This window comes from Notothenia rossii (genome assembly GCF_949606895.1).
Source record: "Notothenia rossii genome assembly, chromosome: 11".
In the NCBI taxonomy this organism is placed as follows: domain Eukaryota; kingdom Metazoa; phylum Chordata; class Actinopteri; order Perciformes; family Nototheniidae; genus Notothenia; species Notothenia rossii.
This window is the reverse complement of record NC_136910.1, coordinates 38300133-38325088: the sequence shown is the minus strand read 5'-3', so window position 1 is coordinate 38325088 and position 24956 is coordinate 38300133. Positions and strand designations below refer to the sequence as shown.

The 24956-nt window shown below is 38.4% G+C and overlaps 2 protein-coding genes and 1 long non-coding RNA gene across 7 annotated transcripts; 2 read left to right on the top strand and 1 right to left on the bottom strand.

The window, feature by feature from the left end:
• The first annotated feature begins 965 nt into the window (after positions 1-965).
• LOC307024617 lies at positions 966-1795 on the top strand. The gene is made up of 3 exons (XR_013803942.1): positions 966-1052; positions 1240-1617; positions 1704-1795. It is a non-coding gene; the product is annotated as an uncharacterized lncRNA (long non-coding RNA).
• A 385-nt stretch (positions 1796-2180) lies between these two features.
• LOC307024616 (leukemia inhibitory factor receptor) lies at positions 2181-10144 on the top strand. Its single transcript, XM_079658910.1, has 11 exons — positions 2181-2321; positions 3174-3315; positions 3502-3590; positions 3712-3919; positions 4023-4208; positions 4802-4933; positions 5396-5554; positions 8827-8970; positions 9073-9154; positions 9246-9327; positions 9439-10144. The coding sequence occupies exons 2-11, from the start codon at positions 3180-3182 to the stop codon at positions 9910-9912; spliced, it is 1692 nt and encodes a 563-aa protein (XP_079515036.1). The 5' UTR covers positions 2181-2321; positions 3174-3179; the 3' UTR covers positions 9913-10144.
• A 381-nt stretch (positions 10145-10525) lies between these two features.
• srek1 (splicing regulatory glutamine/lysine-rich protein 1) lies at positions 10526-22436 on the bottom strand. Of its 5 annotated transcripts, none has more exons than XM_079658906.1 (11): positions 22176-22436; positions 21896-22029; positions 19792-19907; positions 19556-19702; positions 17661-17839; positions 17363-17493; positions 17158-17272; positions 16967-17071; positions 15883-15954; positions 14590-14713; positions 10526-13346 (listed from the first exon to the last, which is right to left on the bottom strand). In XM_079658906.1, exons 1-11 carry the CDS (start codon positions 22301-22303, stop codon positions 13164-13166), a joined length of 1434 nt encoding a protein of 477 aa, XP_079515032.1. In that variant the 5' UTR covers positions 22304-22436; the 3' UTR covers positions 10526-13163. The 5 variants fall into 5 exon arrangements, with proteins under 5 accessions (XP_079515032.1, XP_079515031.1, XP_079515034.1 ...); XM_079658905.1 differs by having other exon boundaries at positions 16967-17074; positions 22176-22435; XM_079658908.1 differs by lacking the exons at positions 21896-22029; positions 22176-22436 and adding exons at positions 20244-20366; positions 20787-21862 and having other exon boundaries at positions 16967-17074.
• Between the last annotated feature and the right edge of the window lie 2520 nt (positions 22437-24956).

Genomic DNA, 24956 nt, shown 5'->3' with positions numbered 1-24956 from the left:
TACAATGGGTGAACTGTTAGTTATTGTAAGCAAAAAACTTCACAGACATGTTTTGTATAGGTATGGCCCTACAATATATTTTTTCAATATAGCCTAATAGGTCCACTTTAAGATTTACTTGGGGACAAAATCCTCTTTTAAATATTGTTTTAAAAGATGGCAATTTTCTGTTGATATTTTTTACGTTTTCTTTTTCCATTTACATAAAATAAACAATTGTTTCAACAGATAAGAAAACTTAGCAGTATGTGTCCTTACAAAGATTACATTACATGTTACTTGTTAGACGCTTTTATCCAAAGCGACTTACTCAATACTGTGGACAGTCCCCACAGGAGCAATTTGAGCACTGAAACATTCACATTTGAAACATTCAGATCAGCCCATCTCTGATTCAAAATTAAAACATTTGTCAAACAAATCTATCAGTTACTGTCGTCAATTTGTGATTTTCAATTGAAAATTACATTCAGTTATTTGAAAGCAAAATAAGCATGAAGAATTCCTGAAATCACTTAACAGAAAGTCATATGTGTTCATGCTTTGAGTCACAGCGGGTCTGAGAAAGCGTATTTTCGGTAACCGCTGTTAGAAAGAAAGAATTCACTCAAAGCGACAGTCCTTTCCACTTTTTACCGTCACTTTTCTTGTATGTAAGGCACCTCCTGCATATCAGTGTTATCAGAAAGGCTACAACCTTGCATGCTAAGCAGCTCTATTTATGGAAAAAGGAAGTAAGAAGATGTCAGTTTATTGTCACTATGAGTCCTATGAACTGTGTCAAAATGTGTTGCCACCCCTCTACTGAATGTATAGTATGACAAAAAAATATATATTTTCTTTTCAGTCGCCCAGTGAGCAGCTAGTGTGTGCATCATGATTGTGAATAAGAGCAGAATGTGGGGGTGAGGATGCCTCCTACCCAGTCTGTTGGTTTCTTGGTTTCAGTCTTCAGTCAGTCCCAGGCGAGATGGTTGGCAGCGTATTTCTTTTAGATTTTTTAGACTCAAAATGCACTTCCTATGGAATCAAATCATATGTTTTCCTCCTTGGTAAGTGTTTTTTTATTGTTTCCTTTAAAAGTTTGCTATCTTTATTTTATTTCTATGTTTTGTGTTGGTTTTCAGCCTTATTTTGATTTGTAATGTATTATGAATGCAGTTTGTGAACTGCTCTATCATTATACAGTACTCAAATCAAACCACTCCCTAAAGATTCTTGTTGTTTTTCACATTAAAGGTGTGATCCTTGTTTACTACACAGCACTCTCCTCTCATGTTCAAGCTTCGAAAGGTTGGAAATGTTATTTCGTTTCAACAATTCAGATAATAAATCCTCATACTGCTGCTTACTTAACATTGGTGTGTTCATTGTATCTTTAGTAAATAACTTTCCTGGATGAATAGCTCTATTTATCTGCAAGAACTATGAAAGCAAATCGTAATTATTATAAGATACGTGTCCTACCATAAAATAAAAAGTGGCATCATATTTAGAGTTGTGTTCTGCACAGAGAAAAGAGCATTATTGTAAAATGACCAATTCTTGATTATGTTCCAGTGCCCTGCAAGTCAAAGAACTTTTCTTCAAAATATCAGCACTGTGGGATAAACCCAGGTAAAAACACATTTGAGTCATCACAGATTGAATCATTAGATTGGAGACTTACTTTTAACTGTGACTCTACACTGCCTCTCTTTTAGCTGGAGTGCATGATTTAGATTGTTTTGGTAAACATCCGACATCCTATCGCTGTGTGTGGAAGCCTAGAAACAGCGCATCAGAAAATACATACACACTGATCATAACACAACTGTAAGTAGGCTTTCTTGAGTTTTTCTATCTAACATGAAACTGTTCGTAACATTTGTAAAGATTTCTAACATTAAACCGTTTTTTAAGCTCTTCTCCTTCTAGGATAAGACACTGCAAAGTTTACAACACATTGCAAACAAACATCACTGAGGGGATACATTTATATGAAAAGTACAACATGACCGCTGAGGTTTTTGAAAACAGCTCATCAACCAATTGCACAAAATCAGTTTTCAGAGGGTCACCAATGAGCTTGTGTAAGTTCAAAAACATTTATTTATAAGAGAAAGAACCTTATAATTTCTCTCTTTTTGATGATTCATCTCTGACTGAATATATGTTTTTTTGGTTTTTTTTAGTCCGATGTGGACCTCCACATAATGCTTCCTTCAGTCGCCACTCAGGAAAACAAGATGTGAGCGTGGAAGTGGCAAAATGAGGATAGAAAAGATGTTCAGTATTACTCTGTGAGATATAAAGCACTGGGTAGCCTGTCATGGAGCAAGGTCAGTACCAAACACCTGTTAACACAGCATAAATCAGTTTTCATATTCTAAATGTTTAAAAGGGAGGTCAAAATTAGTGAAATTAAAGTTAAATCTTATATTAACTGAGAATGTTGTATGTTAGCTGTCTTACTTTAACTTAATGTGGAATAACTTGGACGGAAACTAAAACTAAAAATGTGTTTCTTATCTGAATAAAGCAGCAGGATTCCCTCTTGAGGTTACACAATCCCTTATCTACATTTGACAACACATGTACTGCTATTTCGAAACAACCTTATCCAGTTTACTATTGTGCCATGCATTTCCAATGTATTACTGCATGTACTACATTGAAGAGTAGGTTTGGCTTCTTTAGCAACAAGAATACAACTACACTTTATAAACAACACAAGAGCAATTTAGTACAACACTTCAATAAACTTTAGGGACAAGACTAACATTTTACAGGCTTAGGCACAGCACACTAATATGTTCCCAAATACATTGTTACATGCCAAAATGCAGCATGTATCATGTTTACCATGTTCACCGTCTAAGTTAATGGTGCTAGCATGCTAACTAGAAACAAAAAACTCAACTTTAAAAGTGCGCTCCAGAAGAAAGGAAATACATTATACAGCTGTTTTTAATAGTTTACTTCATGGCGAGTAAACTGACCTTTATGTGTGAAATCAGTGGAATTCCCCTTTAATGTAACTACAGAAGGACCTGTTGTTGTTTGAGTCTCCCTAGCAGAAAAGATCTCAAAGAGCTAAGATGATTAGATATAGGTTATGATTTAATCTACAAACTATTTATATAACAGGAAAGAAGAAAGGCCTTAAATATTTTTTTCTTTGTGGTTCACAGCCTCTCATGCAATCTAAAAATGGAGAGAAATGTACAGTGGAGAATTTAAACTCCTCACTGGTCTACAATGTGCAGATACAGTGCGTCACTAATGATAGATGCCCACAGTGTCCATGGAGTGAAACTTACAATGTCCCTGCAGGTACGTTTGCTTTTTTACTTTCATTGGTTTAAAACTGAATACAACATTAAAAACAAGCAGGTTTTGTTATACTATTGTGGTAATTGTGATAAATATGAGATACATGCTGAAAGAAAATCTGTATGCAACTGTTCAATTGCAAGAACTGTTTTTCAAATATCTTAATAAATAAATGTCCTTGTTCAGAACTGACTACACAGCCTGTCATGGTCAACATGAAAGATACTGACATTGCAAAGACAAAAGGCAGACGGCTGATTTCTCTAACCTGGAAGGTATTTTCTTCTTTAATGTATCTCCTTACATTTTCAAGAAACACAAAATATATTGGGGAATATGTCTTCTGTTTAATCATGGCTGATATCATTACAATATTTAAATGACCCTGTCTGTTAGTTTCCTGCTAAAGAACTGCATGATAGCTACCATGTGATCATTGGGAAAGCATCAGGAGAGGCCCCACGTCAGAGGATGATCACCACTGAGCCAGAAATCAGACTGGCTCTCTCATATTCAGAATATCATCTCAACATCAGTGCTGTGAACAACGCTAGCACATCCCCAGCTGTGAGCCAGACAATACCACAGCGAGAAGACACACCAAGTTAGTTGTCAACTCATTGTATTTTTATTTTGGAGATATGATCTATATAATTCCTTGTACGATAAAAGGATTACAAATATACTCTATTAATTTGTCAACACAGGTACGGGAGCGGAGAAGCTGAACGTGACAGTCCACAACAATACATCTTTTACTATCCACTGGAAAGAAGATCTCATCAAAAACTATGTCTGCTACTCTGTGGAGTGGATGGAGAGGGGACATAAAGCAGGGTCCATGTCTTTTTATGAGGACGAACACAACCACAGGACTTTAACGTCTTTACCAGGTAAGGAAAAATGTACAGATGTTGACCAACCTTGTCCCGTTCAATGTCTGCCACGTACATTTTCAAAAAAGTTAATAGGTGTCATATTCAGAAGTTAAAGGATATACATGTTTTTGTAGCAGAGGACCTTTCAGGGGAAAGGATTTGTTTGAAGGTTCAGCCAAAAAAGTTAAGGTTAGGGAAAGGGAAAACATGTATCATGACCCTGACTGAGTCCTCAGGTTGTTTTAATATACTTCAAGTGTATTTCGGAATACTTCAAATGTTGTTGGAGAGTTAAACCTTTTTAGACTTTTTCCTTCTCCATACACATTGGACGTATGTGAAGTTGTGCCAGGAACCCCCACTTAAAAAACAGAAAACATGCAAGGATAAGCAAATACAATTCATTTCAGTGAACATTTTTGCATCTTCTGTTTAAACATAATTGGTTCAAAAACGTTTTTTTTTCTAATTTTGTTGCTAGTAACATTGTTTAGGTGGCCTTATGATTCTCATAGAACGTTGTTTGCTAATTTGAATAGGTAGTATGAAATTACAATCTTCAGTTTCCTTCCTCTGAGATAATATATTTGGTTATTTTAAATCCCCAGAGCCTTTGGAGCCTTATAAGAGATACAGCATCACTCTGCACACACGGCCAGACAAGGACACCTGCAACATGAAGAAGGTGAACAACAGTGAGAGCACCTATGGGAGAACACACTTCTACTCCATAGAAGGATGTAAGTCACAGGCCTTCTACCTTTCCACTATTTTATAATGTTGTCGGAATAAATGAATTACTCTGATGCTATTAAGCAAAGACCACGAATGTCTGCATCAAATTGAATTTCCATCCATCCAACATTGGTTGAGAAATTGAGAATCTGCTTGTAAATCAAACAATCTGCTAGCAGTGCTCGAGAGAAAAGTCAAGGGATCTGCAAAGTCATACGGATTCAGCCTCTGGGGACCATGAATATACACATTTTCATGGCAATCCATCAAATTGTTGTTGGGATGCTTCAGTCTGTTTCAGTTGTGGACTGCCTGAACAATATTGAAATCACAACAGAAGCTACACGGATAGCCTACAGTAGCTAACACCAAGGATAAAGATCACATCTAATAGGCCAATACATATTGATTTTTCTTATCCTATCAAGAACCAAACAGACTGATTTCTTGATATTGTGCTCCCAAAGCACCACTCAGTGCTCCCACAAACCTCAGCTTCTACAATGTATCGCTGAATTCAGTGGAGCTGCAGTGGTTTTCCATCCCAGATGACGACATCAGAGGTTTCCTTCTGCGTTACATAATCTACTGGACTGAGTACCATGGAGGGGTCACTACAGAGAGAAGTAAGTATTATCCACCCAAAACAAAGTCCTAACTCACTTACAAGCTTTTATACTCGTTATTTTGGCCAAACGATTAATATAAAACAAAGTTTCAATTGTAAAGTCCAGATAAAACATGTACAATAACTTTGTATCAGCTGTAACATCATTGGCTTCACATTGTTGTTTGCCCTCAGTGACACACAGCCAATTATTGTCAGTGGATTTCCTGTCTACCAGCTAGTTTGTTCACCACTGTCTCAGTCTCTAGAGGTTGATGAACAATATTGATAGACTGAAATTGAAAGCTGACAATTCTTACAAACGTAATAAGTGGAATTTGATGGTTTGACAAGACAAGAACGCTGTCAATGTGGTGTGACAAAAGCACTAACAACATACTGCTAACAATCACAAACATCTACAACAACATAGCTCTACCTAGATGACAGCCTTTCCTCTTGTGAAAGTTCTGTTTTTGAATTTAGCCATACAGCCTGCTAGCAGCTCCATACGATTATATTCATGCACATAATAACTTGTGCTGGCTGCTAATGTCAGCATGCTAACATGCTCAAACAATAATGCTAACATACTGATATTGAGCAGACCTAATGTTTACCATGTCCATCTTAGTGTACCTTGGTAGGATGCTAACATTAGCAAATTAACATTAGGCCTATGTGTTGTTCAGGGGCCTCATGTATAACGCCGTGCGTAGGATTGACGTGGGAAGGTTGCTTACATAGAAGAAATCCGAAAAATAGGTCCATACATTTTCCGCCACTTTCCGATTCACCAAACATTGCGTACCGGCGAGGAAAGTGCGTATGGCACTTCCTACAATGCGGTCAAGCAAGCCGTCTTTCACTTTTGCGTGGTCAAACCAGCCGCCCCTGTATTTCGAGTGCGCGATTAGTTACAGGTTTACGGTAATGCAATAAAACAACCCTGGGAAGCTGGATTTCAAAGTAAAGGATGGCATGTGGTTCATTTCTATTATTTGCGATTGAGGAACAGGGACATTTATGAGAATAATTTTAGGACTTATTGCTTCATAAACTTGTTGCACAAATACTATGAACTACTTTTACTGTGTACTTTTTCAGTAATTTGAGTTTCAAAGTCCCCTCCAGAGAACAAGAATGACCACAATAAAGTTGACAAAAATGCTCATTCTTGTTCTCTGGAGAGGACTTTGAAACTCAAATTACTGAAAAAGTACACAGTAAAAGTAGTTCATATTATGTTTGCAAGTAGTCTAAGAAGTACTAAGTACAAACATGGCAGTTTCATAAACTACTTATGGAAGAAATGTTTTTTAGACCACATCAAAGTTGACAAAAATGCTCATTATTGTTCTCTGGAGGGGACTTTGAAACTCAAATTACTCAAAAAGTACACAGTAAAAGTAGTTCATATTATACTTGCAAGTAGTCTAAGAAGTACTAAGTACAAACATGGCAGACTCATAAACTACTTATGGAAGAAATGTTTTTTAGACCACATTAAAGTTGACAAAAATGCTCATTCTTGTTCTCTGGAGAAGACTTTGAAACTCAAATTACTGAAAAAGTACACAGTAAAAGTAGTTCATATTATGTTTGCAAGTAGTCTAAGAAGTACTAAGTACAAACATGGCAGATTCATAAACTACTTATGGAAGACATGTTTTTTAGACCACATTAAAGTTGACAAAAATGCTCATTCTTGTTCTCTGGAGAGGACTTTGGAAATTAAATGACTGAAAAAGTACATAGTAAAAGTAGTTCATATTATTTTTGCAAGTAGTCTAAGAAGTATTAAGTACAAAAATGGCAGTTTCATAAACTACTTATGGAAGAAATGTTTCTTATCCCACGTCAAAGTTAGACAAAAATGCTCCTTCTTTTTTGCCATTCTCAAAAAGTACACAGTAAAAGTAGTTCATAGTATTTGTGCAACAAGTTTATGAAGCAATAAGTCCTAAAATTATTCTCATAAATTACCCTGTTCCTCAATCGCAAATAATAGAAATGAACCACATGCCATCCTTTACTTTGAAATCCAGCTTCCCAGGGTTGTTTTATTGCATTACCGTAAACCTGTAACTAATCACGCACTCGAAATACAGGGGCGGCTGGTTTGACCACGCAAAAGTGAAAGACGGCTGGCTTGACCGCAGTCTTCCTACGCAGGTTTCCCTTTATAAATCACAACCGACTCGAAATGCGGTGCAGCTTTTGCGGGCTTCACGTAACGCACATATTTGCCTATAAATAGTCAAAGAAACGCCTTTTCATTCATTCATTTTGACTGACTTTATGAAGAAGATAGCAGGAAATGACGACAGAACAGCTAAAAAAAACATCTCACACCGTGTCAGATTTTGGTTATTTTGTGGAGGTCGAGATAAATCATATTGTTTGGTGGATGCAGTTTGAACCAGAGTAGCAGCATGGAGGTCGGATCGTCACCAAAATAAATAAATAAGTGGTCCGAAAAAGGTTAATGACAAAAAAAATACACAGCCTTCCTCAGGCAGTGTGTTGTACCGGGGACAGGAGACCCACCCTTGATGAGAAACTGTAATAAATGATCGGGGAATCCCTCCGGAGTGGAGTCATGACGACTGGATCTGAATTATGTTTTTGCATTTGGTTGGGCAAAAATAAATTCTTCATATTTGATAAATGAGAGGTAACATTTTATTTATGGTATTATTTCCACATATTTCTCTCCATTCTTCCTTCTGCCAACGGTGTCGCAATTTCTTGTCTCTCCCGTTGTTGTGCTTAGTGCGTACGTATGGGTTAGAGTTTGCGTGGAGGACCGCACGTTTTCCCGTCAAGTTAGTATTTTATAAATCGCAAACATTGCGCAGAAACTGCCGTGCGCCATTTTTTGAGCGTATATCCCTTTATAAATGAGGCCCCAGGTGAGGATGACAGGAAAGTCCTTAGTTGCACATTTTCACCAAAAACCAGGAATCACCACATGAGTTTAGCTCATTAAATCCAGTTGTTAATAACTAGATAAAGACTAATTTAACCAGCTAATGGCACAACTAAGAAAGTCAGAAGTCGAACAAAAACATGGGGCTCTACGGGGACAATGATTATTGGTACAAATTCACCTAAAGGTTGTTTAGAGATTTCAGTCTGGATAAAAGTTGTTGACCAACCGACTGATTTATGTCACCATCATCTGTTTTGCCAAAAGTAAATGATCGTTTAGTATTTGGAAATCCAGCCTAACTTGAAGGCAGATGTCTCCAAATCACATGCTCAAAACCTGTCTCTCTTTCATTGCAGATATTACAGTGGATCCAATGTCAAACAGCTATGAATTGGGGGATCTCAAAGATGGCACAGCATATGGAGTCCAGATATCAGGTTTCACTGAGGCGGGAGTTGGAGTACGAAGCACACCAATCTTCTTTACAACAAAATATCAAGGTTCAATTAATCAAAAATCTTTTCATCACTAAACATTTATACAATGTAATTTGTTACATTGCCTCACTAAATGTGTTTTTCCTGCTGTCTTTCTTTCCGTAGAACTTTCTAAACTCATTGGTGTCATCACAATCTTTGCAGTTATAGGCATTGTGCTTATATTTGGATCTCCGGTAATAAAAAGGTACAGTCACTTTCTTTCATGTATGCTGAACAAGCTGTCCCTAAATGCTTGTATTGGTAAATACTTACTGTACACTACCTACTTTAACTAGAGCAAAAGTCATTCTGTGGCCGAGCATACCTAACCCTGGAAAAAGCAACGCAATGCAGAAAATAGAAGAGCCCTGTGAACTGGTGAGTGTCTGTTTTTGCAGTTTTAACATTATGAAGCAAAAATATAACATCCAGCCAGTCTCAGACAAAGTACAACTTAAGTTAATGAGGAGCTGTTTTTACTTCACTCAGGAACTACTAGGATCCATAAACCACCTGGAGGTGGAAGAATGGGATACAAACAGCCTGAAGATAGTAGAAAAACAAGAAGTGATCCCTGCTAGCCCGTTGCCATCAATGTTGCCGCTCCTCCACGCCTCAGATGATGAGGAAGACTCAACAGAAATGACTTGTAACTGGATCCAGGGAGACACAGGAGACTCAACTGATGAAATCCCATCTGACATTACTGGAAAAATCATCCCAGACATCAACAGGATAGACCCCCAGAGCTCTCCTTTCACATTTCCATGTGACTATACGACAATAGAAATGTTTCAGCAGGGGATTACTCAGAGCATGCCAGCAAGGACATCCTTTTCTCAAGACACAGAAAGCGACCCAGAGGACACAGAGTGGACTGCGATGAAATCAGGATTGGACTATATGAGCCAATTTAGTACTAGTCCAATCTTGGACGGCAAGGAGATGTCCACGGTTTTGTGAAAAGAGTTTGGAACAGGAACACAAGAACCATTGTCCATGAACATCTGAATCAGACCATACTGTATGTATGGCATTCCACAACATCCAGAACCTCTATACTGTATTTCTACGCTATTGAAAATGCACATTAACATCACTGCTCATTTCTTAAGATACATCTTTGAACATAAAGTATGCTATTTTCATCTTTACATGGATAACCTTGACGTTTGAATAAAAAGGGCAAAAAAGACCTCATTTACATGCCCTGGCTTCATAAGCATTAGTGAAATGATTATAATCACTTTGAAATGAAGTTCAATTGAACAATAAAAGGGCAAAAAAGACCTCATTTACATGCCCTGGCTTCATAAGCATTAGTGAAATGATTATAATCACTTTGAAATGAAGTTCAATTGAACAATCGTCTCAATGCCTTTTCTATATCTGCAACTGTGCAGAGATGCTGAGTTTAAACAGAAAAAGAAAAACATGCAGCATTTAAATATAAACTTTTTCGCTAATGATTCAAATTTTTCGGAATGGAACTATTTTACAGTAAAATCACCAGATTCCAAGAAAGCTAAGGTCGAAATCAGCAATTACTTGGTGGAAGGACACAACTGAGACCAAATGACTGAATGAAAAGTGTCTTTATTGAGTGTTTTTGGAAACAGATCAGATGTTTTGTCAGTTTCAAACTGAGGATGAGCACATACATCCAGGCTCTTCAAAAACAGCGTGTTCACCAAACCTTCAGACGAAGTCCCAAACACAGATATCAAGTGCCTTATCCCCCAGAACAAACCAGGAATCTTTTCTACATGTTGACAATACATGTTGGATACAAAATATGGTTTGTGTTATTGTGTCGAAAATGTTTTTTTATTTTGTATTAAACATTGTCACGACTTCACCACTACAAACTGAAGCTTTGTGTCAATGAAAAAAGCGGAAAAAGAAAAGAACCTATTAGGTTTGTAAAAGCCATAAAGGTGGAATTTAAATTCCATTTCAAATGAAAGCTTTCCTAAAAGCACTGATGTTAATGCGGGGCCAGTTTGCGGACACATCTTTGACACAATCACAATTATGCAAACTGAACAGCAAATTTAAACATGATAGAACAGATTGTGAAATAAAAGACAAATTCACTGAAGGTTCAATCTACTCTATTCATTACTAAAGACAGCTGACAATACTTAAATATAACTTCACGTATTTTACATCCTAAACCATAATTCCAAGTTGCATCTGTCAATAAGTCTCCATATTTTATTAGAATATTCTGTACAATCTTAGTCTAGGCACTTTTTGACCCTTCTGTGCGTGCAAGTAGTTATTTGACCTTTGACATATCCAGGCTCTGTTTGCGTCTCACTTTCTTTAGAGCAATATGAGCCAACACACATTTTGCACACCACCATCATCTTTTTTACAGTATAGGCTTTTTTAGTATTTAAAAAACAGTAAATACCTTCTTTTTTTTATCTCACAGCATTACAACAACAACAACAGGAAAAAGAAACATTGTGACAGCTATGATTTAGCAACTAACCTGAAATATATAAAAGCAAGTGAAAGTACACTCATAAAACAAAATATAAAACGATGAATTCATGGTGACCATATCAGAAATGTTTCTTTTTATAAAACACATTAGCAACATGTTGAAAGGAACAGTATAACACCATTTTGCATTCTCACATTACAACACTTCAAGTCTCAACAGCAGTTGACCGGTTCCTGGAGGCAGAGCAGGGAGAAAAGGACATTTCACAAACCTGGTTGTCAAATCTCCCTTTAACGCCACACAAAGGGCAACTTTTCAATACACTCCTTCATGCTCTTACACCTTAAAAGTTACCATTTGTTTCACTCAGTAAATAAGCCAGCAGAATACAGGAAGTTGTTGTCACAGCCACACCAAGGCCAGAGAAGCAGACTTAGAGAAAACAGTTACACCCCATGAGACCTCAGTCAGAGAGAGGGATGTTTGAGTTTTTTGGAAAAATGGCCCTATCAATGAGGGTGTTGGAGAGAAACTCCCTCTGGTGAGAACTTTCAGATTTTAGTCTTTGCTGATCCATATACAAAAAGCATAAAAGCGCCTTTTTAACAGAGCTGCACCCATTTTTTGACCAAGCATTAGGTCAGTCAGAGTTAAAGTGAGTTGTCTATGCATTGAGAAAACAGCAGCTTGCCGTTAGTGGGGATTTTAGCCTTTGCAGACCATTACTATGAATAGGGATGCCAGAAACTGACCATGATCAAATTCGAAAATCGGACAGCCCTGGCGAATATTAATCGATTATTCGATATTATATTTTTGTAGCGACACAATTTTCTTTTTCATTTGCACTTGTCAGTTCGAGGTAGTTCCACGAGGAACTCTTCTTTGAACGTACCGCTTTGTTCATCTTTAGTTGTGTTGTTCTCACTGTTCTGTATGTCGCCAATAAATCAATCGCACGTGTGACGGAAAGGGGGGGGCGGGGTCGGTGTGTAGCAGTGCAGGCTGAGCAGAGTGCAGCAGTCTGCACTCTGCTCAGCCTGCACTGCTAGCTTCCTCCAAGTTTACAGTAAAACAAACTGGTGGTGTGACCAATGGCCATTTACAATTATTAATACTATTACTATTATTAGCATTAGTCTATATTTTGGTTGAAACTAAGCCAGGAAAAAAAAAGAAAAAACAAACAATAATAAAAAATATATAAATAAAATCTAATATAAAAAAATAATTTTTCAATTATGGAAACTGTAACGAATATTCGAAAGATCGAATAATCGCTGGCATCCCTAACTATGAACTATGAATACTTACTACATTACACAAATACTGATCATTTTGAAGGCAATAAAGGCTTTTTGAACAACTAAGTGTGGTTGAGATGTTTATTGGAGGAATAGACAGCAACATTTGTTGTTTTATATTGGGTTATGCAATCCAATGTCTAAAGTCCAGTTATTGTTGCGGTGTTCCTAAGCTTGTATTATTTAGTGTTGTACTGATTTTGTACATTGTATCAAGTGTACCTGCTGCAAGTCCCAAAATCTTACGAGTGCCCTTAAAGTGGGATATTGATAATGAATAACAGCGTCCATGCAACGATGTGCTGTAGAAATCAGGTTGTGATGATGATGATGATGATGATGATGATGATGATGATGATGATGATGTGACAAACATGCTGTTGTTAGTGGTTATCTGCTGTTTATGAGGTTATACTCATGTGATGGGTGCTGCCATAATTTGACGAAAAATATGGTTAGTTTCCATGGCGATGGAATAGTTCCTTGTTGTTGTCCGCACCCATTGATGCATATTCATTGTGAGTCTTGTAGCTGCCGTTCTGCTGGGCGCAGGGTGATGACATCATGTCCTCACTGAGCATGTCCTCTCTGTCACTTTCATATTCGTCCTTCTCTTCCCTGTCGTAGTCCCTTTCCACCTGGAATTTGAACGAGTAACAATCAAACCTGGTCGGCTCAAAGTTCAGGTACTAAAAGGTCAAAGATTTACATTACCAGAACATCAACAGGTAACTTAAATTAAAATAAGCATCTTGCTAAACGTATTTTGATTCATTCAATAATTCTATATATAAATAAATCTAATTATATATATATATATATATATATATATATATATATATATAACGTTATCTATACATCTCAATACACGATGGCAATGGCAAGTAATATTTTATGTATTTTCAATGTGTCTCATGTGCAAGTGGGTTCTGCTTTTTCTCAATTCATTCTCAAAATTAAAACAGTTTTTTTTTTTATATATATATATAAACTAGGATTAAGACTCATTTATAAATCCCAGTTATAGTTCAGTCTAGTGAAATCATGTCTCCTTTAACAACACTTACGTTTAAATGCCTTTGTTCACCTGGGATGTGAAAAATATCACATTTCCACAGTCGAGAAATAAAGTGTGGGTTCCGTTCCAAATTCAGTTACAGAATCATTCCTGGCTGCAGACAGGAGGATTCACACTGAACAGCGAACCTGCGCTGCCTTCTATTTCCATCACTTGTTTCCGATATAGACTTTATTCTTAAATATTTGCTGTTATACTGTGTTCTGTGTATAATGACTCGGTAAATAAAAAAGATTACTGCGGAGATGTCTACAGGGTGAATGTGTATTATTATAAAAACGCATTTTGGCTGTATCTGTCTAAATGACTTTGAACTTTGAAACGTGTCATGAATATACAGACTGTGCTATGCAGGCACTTTGCAGGTTAGCAGTGGTTTCTGAGAAGAAACGCTGCCATTTGTTGAACAAATGTTATGATTGTTATCGGAAGCAAAGATGGAGCGCGATAAGATTAAAACGTGTCACCTTTATCTGATGGCTATCTCCTTTGTGTGATCTCAAAAGTAGAAAGTAGGTCAGTGTTCACAAGGTTTGATTCTTGAGTTTTGTAACCTCTGATAAAAAAACAGATTACTCGGGGGGATTTCTAGGGGACAGGGAATCAGAGATTTGCAGACATGCAGTGGGACAGACATCTCATTCCCCTCATGTCTGTCAGTGTTGCAAAGCTCAGCTCATTCAAATATCAGCAGTCTGACAGCTTCACTTGGCTGCTTGAGCAGGAGAAAATGAACAGCAGATTCTGGTATCTGCAGAGGGAGGTCTTTTAAAGCAAGGTGTTTTAATTAACAGCTTTATTACCTTCATTGGCTTGGCCTTGATCTTCATCCTCTCCTCGTCCTTGCGGCTCCTCTTCCTGGATGTTGAGCGCTCCTTCCTGTCCCTGCTGCGCTCCCTCCTCTTGTCTTTCCTTCCTCTGAAAAAGCTAATGCAGACATAAGGACAAACATCGTAATCATGCACACAAAATCAGTGATATTGTAAACAGTAAACACACCTTGAAAAAAAAAAGACAAAGGTTAGCATAGGAGACGATGAGTAGGGGTGCAACAACTAATCGACTTAATCGATTAAAATCGATTACCAAATTAGTTGCCAACTAATTCAGTTGTCGATTCGTTGGTGACGTCATCACGTGTGTTTTACGCGCCGTTAAGCTCCAACGTTATTGGTCTTTTTATCGGTACTGGAGACATTTAAAAAATATATGTCATGTATTATTGCTACAAAAACATTATATCGCAGTCTTAGTGTCGCCAACTAGTTTCTAACATGCAAAAAGATAAACAAATGCGTCTATGATGTATTTTCGATCAGACGAGATCTCTCTCCCCCGTCTGTGTGGGAGGGGGCGGGGCAGTTTACAGCTAGCTGCTACATGCAGCAACACACTGCGGAGATGGCGGAGAGAACGCGCTCCGAGGTGTGGTTAAACTTTACCCGTCTCGATGCTCGTTGCCAAAAGTTCAATAAGTGTTTAGCATGTAAGGGCGGTAACACGAGCTATTTGTCTAAACATTTAGCAAAAGTGCTCCACATTCAGACGGAGGAATGCACCGGGTTCGACTGTCTTTCTAGCAGCTCTGTAGCCCCATCCATGAGTAACGTTTCCACGTCAGGTGTTATGTATGCTAGCAGCAACACACAGAGTTAACACAATTATACAAACATGGGTTAATGATTAGAGGTAACTGAGTTATTTATTCTGTTAAAGTTTCAGCTATTCTGTTTACAATTCTGTTATCACATTATTTAATATGATTTGTTAAAACACTGTTGTTTCTTTTGATGTGAAAGATTATTTATTTAATTTAAATAAAAAGCAATGTTAATTTTGTTCAAAATGTGCTTAGTTAATTTAATGATATATGTATTTATGAATCAAGTATTCATCTTTATTGTCTTCATTGTTAGTTTCCACATGCCTAAAACAACCTCAAACTAAATCTAAAAGTTGATGGCTAAATAAGAGCGTTTGAGAAATTGTGCAAGGCATACAGTAATACTCCGAATAGTCGATTAATCGTTTCATTAATCGATAGATTAATCGATTATCAAATTAGTCGTTTGTTGCAGCCCTAACGATGAGTTTACCTTTTTGGGGAGGGTGACCTTGCTTTCCTCCGGGGGCTCCTTGAGCGATCCTTACTCTTCCTCCTATGGCCCCTGAGAACACCACATTACCAGGATTTAGTACATTTTGAAATAATATGAGCAATTATGGATAAACAGGAACAAGAGATTAGATGCATTAAGGACAAAACATTGATAGAAACATAAAAAATATCAAATGTATTGTATTAAAATATTAATAAGAGTATGTTGTCCTCATTGGTGCCAGATGCAGCACAACAGGAGCCAAATCTTGGCAGCAACTGACTCATCAAGTGCCTGGGGACCCCTGCTGTTCAGGAAAAGGATAACAGAAGGGCACAAGAGCTGATTTAGGTCCCATTCCAAAGTGCCGTTCCAAAACAACAAGTGTGGAGGGGGGGTGGGTTACAAGCCCTCCAACAGAGAGTCAGCATCACCTGACTTCACCTGCTGCACTGCCTGACCGACTCAACGCTATGTGTGTCCGTCATGAGACACACTTTTACAAACAGTTCCGTGCAAACATTTACTGATACAACAAGATCGACATTTAATAATTTCATTCAGATGTTAACAACGTCATGGTTTGCTCATATTTTTCTTAATAAAGGATCATATACCTGGGTTTAGTCAAGAAAACAGTAAATGTGTGCATTTGATTATAAAGTATACATTTACAGGGACTGTTGCAAAAACTTAGCAGCTTATAAACATCAGATTTTAAACCAAAAATAGGTTTACATCAAATAAATGCCATTTAAGATTTTTAGAGTTTTATTTTAGTTATTATTTTTTGTCCGAGAGATGCTGATTTGAAACCGTTGTTACGGAAAGTTATGGCCTGTTTCTGTTGGAGAGGTCGCCCCAAAGCTTGCCGCTGTATTTACAGCCTCCACCTGAAAGGAGGGGGACTCTTTAAGCTGCGAGTGTCACTCCTGTGGGTGGTAGTGTGTAGGGTTTGGTTTGGAATTGGGCCAATTTCTACTAAAATGACATTACAGCAGCAGAATGTGCCTCACATCCAGCTGTAACACTGTTTAGATTAATATTTCAAGCTAAACATTGTGGTTTTTCCCCAACATACCTAGAGCGACTGCGACTATGTTTCTTGTCTCGGGAGAGAGAGCTCCTCTTGTGGCTGCTCCGGGAATTGTGGGAGTCATTCCTGGGACACAACTTTGGCGCTGGTCTGCTACAGGAAAAAACAATGTCACTGACCTGAAACAATTACCATCATATGATCACAGCATCATGCAAGAGTGTATTAGTCATCACCTTTGTTTCGAGCGGGACCTTTTCCTGTGCATTTTTGAGCGAGAGCGGGATCTTGACCGTGAGCGGGAGCGACATAATCTCCGAGAGCGACTGGGGGAGCATTTCTTTAAGTCAGCTGGAGGAAGAGTAGCAGTCTCAGTGTCAGGACAATTTCACTTATCTGTTACTAAATCCCTTAAACATGCAGAAAATCAAGATGTTGTACCTGGATCTATGGCAGCAGCAATGGTGCACTGTGCTTCCCTCACCCTCTTCATCACACTTTCTAGCTCCTTAGCTGCAGCCTGTGGCGTCATCTCTGGGGGTTTGACTATGGCGTTATTGGAATGATTCACCCTGAAAGACATAAAACAATATCAACTGACACCAACTTACTAATGATATCTGGTTCTTTGTGATGATTCATGTCATTTTGACCACCTAGCTTCTTATTTGAGAACAATATTAAGAGAAATGAGGAGCTACTGGATCAGTAAAATTGTCTTTTTCTCAAAACGACTCACTTCAGCGGTCTGTCTCCGAACATGACTCCATTGAAGGTCAGGGCTCTGTTGACGGACTCCTGGCCAACAAACTCTACGAAGGCGAAGCGTGTCGGCTGGGTCTCATCTCCAGCCATTCGCACAAACTTCACTTCGCCCACCTGCTTGAAGAACTCCAGCAGCTGGTCTGCATTGGTGGTCTGTGGAATGAAGGACGTAAAGAATGTAAAGCTTTGATCCTTGATGTGGTTAAGCGTCTGGAACTATTTTAGTGGTTGATTATCATACACCATCAGCAGTAAATGGTAAACCAAAAAACAAAAACAAAAAATGGGGGATGAGTCAGGGTTGTGGTTGTCTGCCAGAATCTTTCATCAATTGAATTGCATCCAGTGAGCCTCATTTTTACATTACACTTGTTAGATCTTAGCCATTGTTAAATATATATTTTAACTGGGGGAAGTATTTTAGTCATTGCCTGTCTTGATCTTATGTTATTAGAGAAACAAGCAAAGCAAACATTAGCAGTTAGTTAGCTGCCCCTCTATCCAATGTCTGCCAAGCTTTTATTTTGAGAGACCTGTAGAGGGCAAAATTGACATTTTGTGCATTTAAAGGATGTGTGTTGATTTTCTGTATCTTTCTTATGTAGACAAATCTCAAGATGACCTAAAATGACAATTATTGAAGAATAAATTAGTACCCACATCCTAATATTTACTCTATTTCTGTGCCGTATAGCTCCATTGTTCTTTGAAAACACACAAACGGGCCATACTGGGTTACATGTGCAACGGAAAGATACACCACTTTGTTGCTAGGTAAGCAGAGTTGGGTGTAACGCGTCACAAAGTACCGAAGTGGGCCGGTCGGACAAATCACTAGCTCCCCCCCCCACACAAAGCAATCTTTACAAAAAACAAGAGGAAAAATAAATATGGACGGTTTATTCTTGCTTTAACTTTTATTATTCTACTCTGGGTGGGTCCAGTTTAGAGACGCGAGTGTGTGTGTTCATTATTATGAGGCCTCATATACACATCACTTTTTGTACGGAAACAGCCAATCTGTCGGTAACGGAGTAGTGTAACGCGTTACTTTTATAATTCAGTAATCACACTACAGTTACTAACATTGCCCCGACACGCGTTACTTTGTTACTTTTATAAAATAATCACACTCACTGACAGACAAGAGGGGTTTCTGCCGCAGGTTTATATACATGTAGGCCTATGTAATCTGCGCGACTTGCGCGACCACATCTCCACGTGCAGTGCTGCATAAACATGGCTGAGTCTTTTCATCTGTAAACTCCCTCAATGGGGCCGCTCGCTCTCTTTTGTTGATCGCCCTCTCACGGGTGAACAGTTCATTGTCCCGCTTCATTGTAGGAATTCTGCCATGTCTCTACCACTTTAGTTTGACCATCTCTGTTACTAAGTTATGGAATACTAAATAAATAAGTAATTAGATACCTTAGCGTTACTGCGCTCATAAAGAATGATAAGAATAATGCGTCTTGAACTGGTTTAATTCATTAGTGTCTTGACGTTTCACAGACAGTTTGTTGTGGTAGGCTGGTAGCCTATTTTAGAGCATATAAAAAGAAAGACTTTTGTTATGTCTTCCTTAATGCAATAGTAATTGGGGGTGCAAGTGGAGTCTCGCAGAGGCAAAACCGTGGCGAGCTTACACTGTAGGTGCGCCGCAGTCTGCGTGATCTGCCTGTAGGGAGGGGCGGGCCGGCCCTGCGAGTAAAGTAACGAGTAAATTAACGAGTTACTTTATGTAGAGAGTAACGAAGTAGTGTAATATATTACTTTTTTAAAAAGTAATATGTAATATATTACTTTTTTTTTTAGTAACGACCCCATCTCTGTAGGTAAATATAAACCATTTGACATGAGGTTTGTGACCTGTGAGTTCAAGTTGCCAACATAGACGGTCCTCCTGATCTCATCCACTTTTGAGGGGTCCACATTTCCCATGAGGGGGGCCTGGGTGAGCGATGATGCTGTGGGGTCCAGAGCAGCTGACAGCCGACTCACTGCAGGGACGTTCAGCTGCAGGTATCAAACACACACACAGGTTTTACTTAAGATGAAAGCTCAAAGGAGACACGTAAAAGAGGACACGAGAGGTGCTGACTCACATTCTGAAGGGGAGCGGGAGTAGGAATTGGCAGCAGCCCCCCACCAGGAATCAGACTAGGTGTTGGAGCGGTAGGCGCCAAAAGAGACAAGGCTTTGGCCTCTTCTGGGATTTTCCCTGCAGGACAGAAGCAGATATTAGTGAAGGCATTAGAGGGACTCGTCTCTATGTCTCCTCTATGTCTGCTCAATTAGCCCACTGTATTCTAGAGAGAAAGAGAGCATACACCTCCCCATACAGCCTACAACTGTCTACTACTGGAGACCGAGCAGCATTACTTCCATTTGTTAAATTATTCATTTCAGTCAATCTGAATTATTATTGTCAATGAAAATCTTTACTTTGTTTTCAAAAATACTCTTTTTTTTGTCCTTGGTCTCTTTTCATAGATCAAAAAAGAATAAGAAAAAACACAATGCAGAGAATGAGTCAACACTTTGATGCATGGGTCACCTGTACTGGAAACATATTGGTCATGAACCATACGATATCAAGCATGGGCGCTTTTCCGTGGGGGCGATCGTTTCGCAGTGTTGGAAAGGTGTGCAACACAAGACAACCCCAATGGCTGCATCACTAATAGCACACAGGACATCAGATACAGAGAAGAACAACAATTTTAAGAACTGTAGGAAATGTTAGCCAAGACTAAAAACAACCAATTAGGATTTATTTGTTCTGATTCCACTTCCACTAAGGGTTGCTGCTTTTATAGCTGGAGAAGAGAGCTACGTTAAGACCACGAAGAAACAACATATACAAATTCAGTTCATTGTAGCTGGAAGCCCTGAGCATGATTACCACAGGAAATGTTCTTCTAGCGCTGGAAATATATAAAACAAATAGCGACGCAAAGCTTTAAATCATGTCTCACATGTTGAAAAGAAAAGATGATGTTGAATGGAGTGACTTTGTGCTATTATAATGTATTAAACATCCATAGCAGAGCTGTAATGTGAGTGTAAATAGAATTTAAAATATTCTACTAGTTCTCACATTCATAATGTCTAGCTCCTCACTATGTGAACAGGTGTAGGCGACAAGAGAGTAAAGTGTTAGTGATCCTCCTAGCATCCCATGTGTGATACACATCCCACCGGTATGCCGTAGCAACCTGGACAGAATTCAATCACACACAAGCTGCAGCTGTAGCAGGAAGAGAGAGGGGGGTGGGGGTTGGACAATAATCAAAACAACAAACCAAAATAACAAATATAAACACAAAGCTAGAGATAAGCAGTACTATAGTTTCTAGATAGAGACAGTAGAGAGTGGACAACATGGGAAAGTATGAAAGGAAACAAACCAAAATAAAAAATTAAATAAATAAAAAGAGACAAGGTGTCCATCTTGGAAGGCTCAGCAGGCTATTCTCCGGGTCACATTCCCCCTTGAAGGCTGCGTTGGCCCGATCGGGGATAGTGGCTTGGAAAACAATGCCTGACTCAGGCTAGTGTAGTGTAACAGCTGGGCCAGTCTAGTCATCTGATATGCACACATAATCACACAGAAAAAACATACAAAACCAAATTAATAAACTCAGTAGCCATCCAGCACCAAGTCAGGTGGACAAAAAGCATCAAGTTAGAGGTGATATCATTTGTTTGACTGTACACAAGGGAGGCAGGTTTAAAGAAAAAGGAGCACCAAAAATGAAAGAGAGAGAAAGGGGATTAATTAAACTGTTATACTTATTTTCATGAAACAAGTAATGGCAGTTTATTAAAGAAAATACACAAGCTACTTGTTTCACATAATCCAGTGTTTACAGTGAGTAAAGCGATGTAGTGGAGCTTCGAAAACAGTCATCACTGCTCTAATGATAGAAACAACCACCTTGTGACAGCAAACAGAAACCTTGGCTGGGCACTACAGGAAATAACATGGCTAAGTTTTTTAGGGTGATACAACCAGACACCTGTGTACAAAACTAGCGTCATCAGTGGCTAAAATCAAGACTACCCAACTGGCACAACTCCATGTGAGAAAAAGAAAACAACCCATAATTCAACCAAAACACCAAACGGTTGGATTCAAAAGGGACGACCTCATAGCAATTCGTACATTGCATTTGTATTACTTTAAAGAAACCGACTTTGACTCACCTTCCGCACATGGCACCACTATCAAAGCTCTGTCAATAAAAACAGTATTGGTGAGATGTTGCGCCACACAAACACTGGAGGGGTCCCGGTACTTTATATAGCACACTTTGGACGAGAAAGACAGAGGGGCATTGCTGTGAAATAAAGCAAACAGAAAACAAGGCGGGTTAGTTACATTTTTCATCCGTTATATCATTATGTGCATGTTTTAGTGGTTTGCAGAAAGGCCTCAGATCCACGGTGTTGCATAGCTAGACATGCCGGGGTAGGTTGCTCTTACTCGGGCGGGTAGAGCCGCAGCTCGTCGATGTCTCCCAGGAAGCCAAACAGGGTGCGCATCTGCTCGCTGCTCACGGCCGAGGACAGGTTGGTAACCTGGACGACAGCAGTCCCTGGTATCCCGCTCATTGTGCAAACTGATAGAAAACGTTGACAACCTATAAATTGTGTTTATATACAATCTTTAATTCTCTGTCACCCCACTCGGCGCCGTGCAGCGTACATCCAAGCGGGCGGAGCGACAGGCTTCACGGGCTTCTTCTTATTTTTAAACCAGGTTGATAATTAACTCTGTGGTGCACTACTGCCCTCTATTGTGTGGAAAGTAAAACTACTAACTACACTGTAAAAATACTGCATTGCAAATAAAAGTATTGCATTGAGATTAGTACACGTAAAAGTATGAAACAGGAAGAATATACTTGAAGTATATTTGCAAGGAGAAAAATCTCCAAATTATAAAAAATAAAATCTTAAATTTCGAGAACCTGAAACTGTGCAATGTTTCTCAACACACTTATTGTTTCAGGTAGCCTACTTGGTGATGGCATCATATTACACAAGTTATTCCTAAGTGGTGTGTGTGAAAATCTGAATTGATGAAGTAGCTAACTATATTTCTAAAATAAATGTAGTGAATTAAAAAGTACAATATTTACCTTTGAATTGTCATGAAGTAGAAGAATGACGGCACAGAAGGAAAATTCAATAAAGAAATGCTCCTCAAGTTGGTACAATCATGAATGTTAAAATAGTTAATTGAAATGTTATGATATCAAGATCATGGAGTTCAGGCCTACTTAAACAATATACTATGGTTCATTACCAGAGGTAGAATAAGTAGGCTACTGTACTTATTTTAAGTAAAAGTAGCAAACAGTGTACAAATACTCAGTTACAAAAACTTACAAGTATATGTCCTGCATTCAAAAATTGTACTTAAAAAGTAGTCGTAAAAGTAGCCTAGTACATAATAACCATTTAAAGCACAAAATATATTTTAATTATTGCATTAAAATTAGTGGTGCATTTATGTTTTCTTCACTTCAATGTTGCACACTTGCCCCAGGTTTGTTTGAATTACGTTATACACTAGGGTAGTTTAAAGTCCATGTAATGTCCAAAATAAATGTTATTCTGTGTTAATAAATCGCTTCATCACTTTCCACTGTTTCATTTGACATATCAACATCAATGATTCTTTCCATAAATACCCCCCAAATAACATGAAATGTGTGCCACTTTCCCGTGTTATTCCGCTCCGGTAGCGAAAAGCTTGCCAGCCATTAACCCAGCTGTGTGACGTCACACGTGGCAAACACCAGCCTCGTCTAGATTGTTTGTTTTGTATCCTTCCGCTATTTTCGCTCAACATATGTGTAACCGGACCTCGCTAAACTTTTTTTATCTAACAATTCATGATGGGGAAGCGATGTGTAGTTGTGAGCTGTGAATGTTTCCTGATTGCTATAAACATTGATCATGGGTGCTGGAAGATTGTGCACAAAACTCGGGTCAGAATTAAGTTACTACAGGTGTTATGCCAGCTTGAGCTAAATGTCACCAGAGTACAGTGAACTTGCCTAGTGACTGAAATATATAAAAGTTGAAGTGAAATAAGTAAGGCCAAAAATGAATTACGTCTGAATATCTTTATTATTTTTACCACTTTTAATTATTTGTGGGCTCGCACATACCAAAATAGACTAATGTACACTGCAATAAAGATCAAATGATACAAGTGAAAAATTAACAAAAGAACCCTTTTTTATTTATCAAACAGTAAATTAATACAATCTTACAAACTTGTGATTTGGAAAATGTTGTTATATTTACATGTTTCTTTGGAAAAATAATATTGTAAATGATGTACTTTGTAAATTATTTACATCATGTGAAACCATTTTAACCAGTTCAGCTGCATGATTTATGTCAAATTACAGATTTGGCCATTGAAATCCCTGATAGCGGCCTCCCGGTTCAGGGTAAGTCTTCCGTATCTCGGTTACAGCACGCAGCGGGACTCTGATTTTTGGGCCGAGTACACCCCAGCACCAACGTACAAACTGTCGATAAGCTGTAGGCTATATCGATACTTCCTAATGAAAAAAAAGTATACAGATTATAAATATATTTGGAGAAAAATAAAATGTTATGTAGTACTATTATGTAGCAATGGTTACAAATTGGCTTATAACATGATATTTGTATTTTACTTGTACAAAATAAATATGAGGTTATACATGACTGCTTGACAGAATCATAGACCTCTTATATATTTCCTCACATGTGTAGTTGTTTCTTTTCCCAAGCATACATTGAACTTGCATACACAGAAAAAATAAAAGCCAAGCTGTTTTTGACTGCTTGAAAGAGTTTAATGGTATCTTTAAAAGTGTACTATATCTGTAGCGACTAAAAGTATTATATGAAAGCAAAGCTGCAATAGGCAGTTGAGTCAATCAATATTTACTTACTGGTGTAGTGGGCCATCAACTGCTCTGTGTTGTTGTTTGTATTGAATATACGCTATTTTCAGTGTCCAAACACTGAGACAGCCTTCTCTAAAGCCTGGGTGGCTAATAATGCACCTTGGTTTCTCGTCGGTGTCTTCTATCTGGCAGAGTCCTGCACGGGTCGGATTTTCAAGACCCGCTCCCGCCCCGCACCCGTGACGTGCAGTACCGAACCCGCCCCGCTACCCGCACATATTGCCAATTAGTTCCGCAACCCGACCCGACCCGCCGGCACAAGATCCGCAACCCGACCCGAACCCATATAT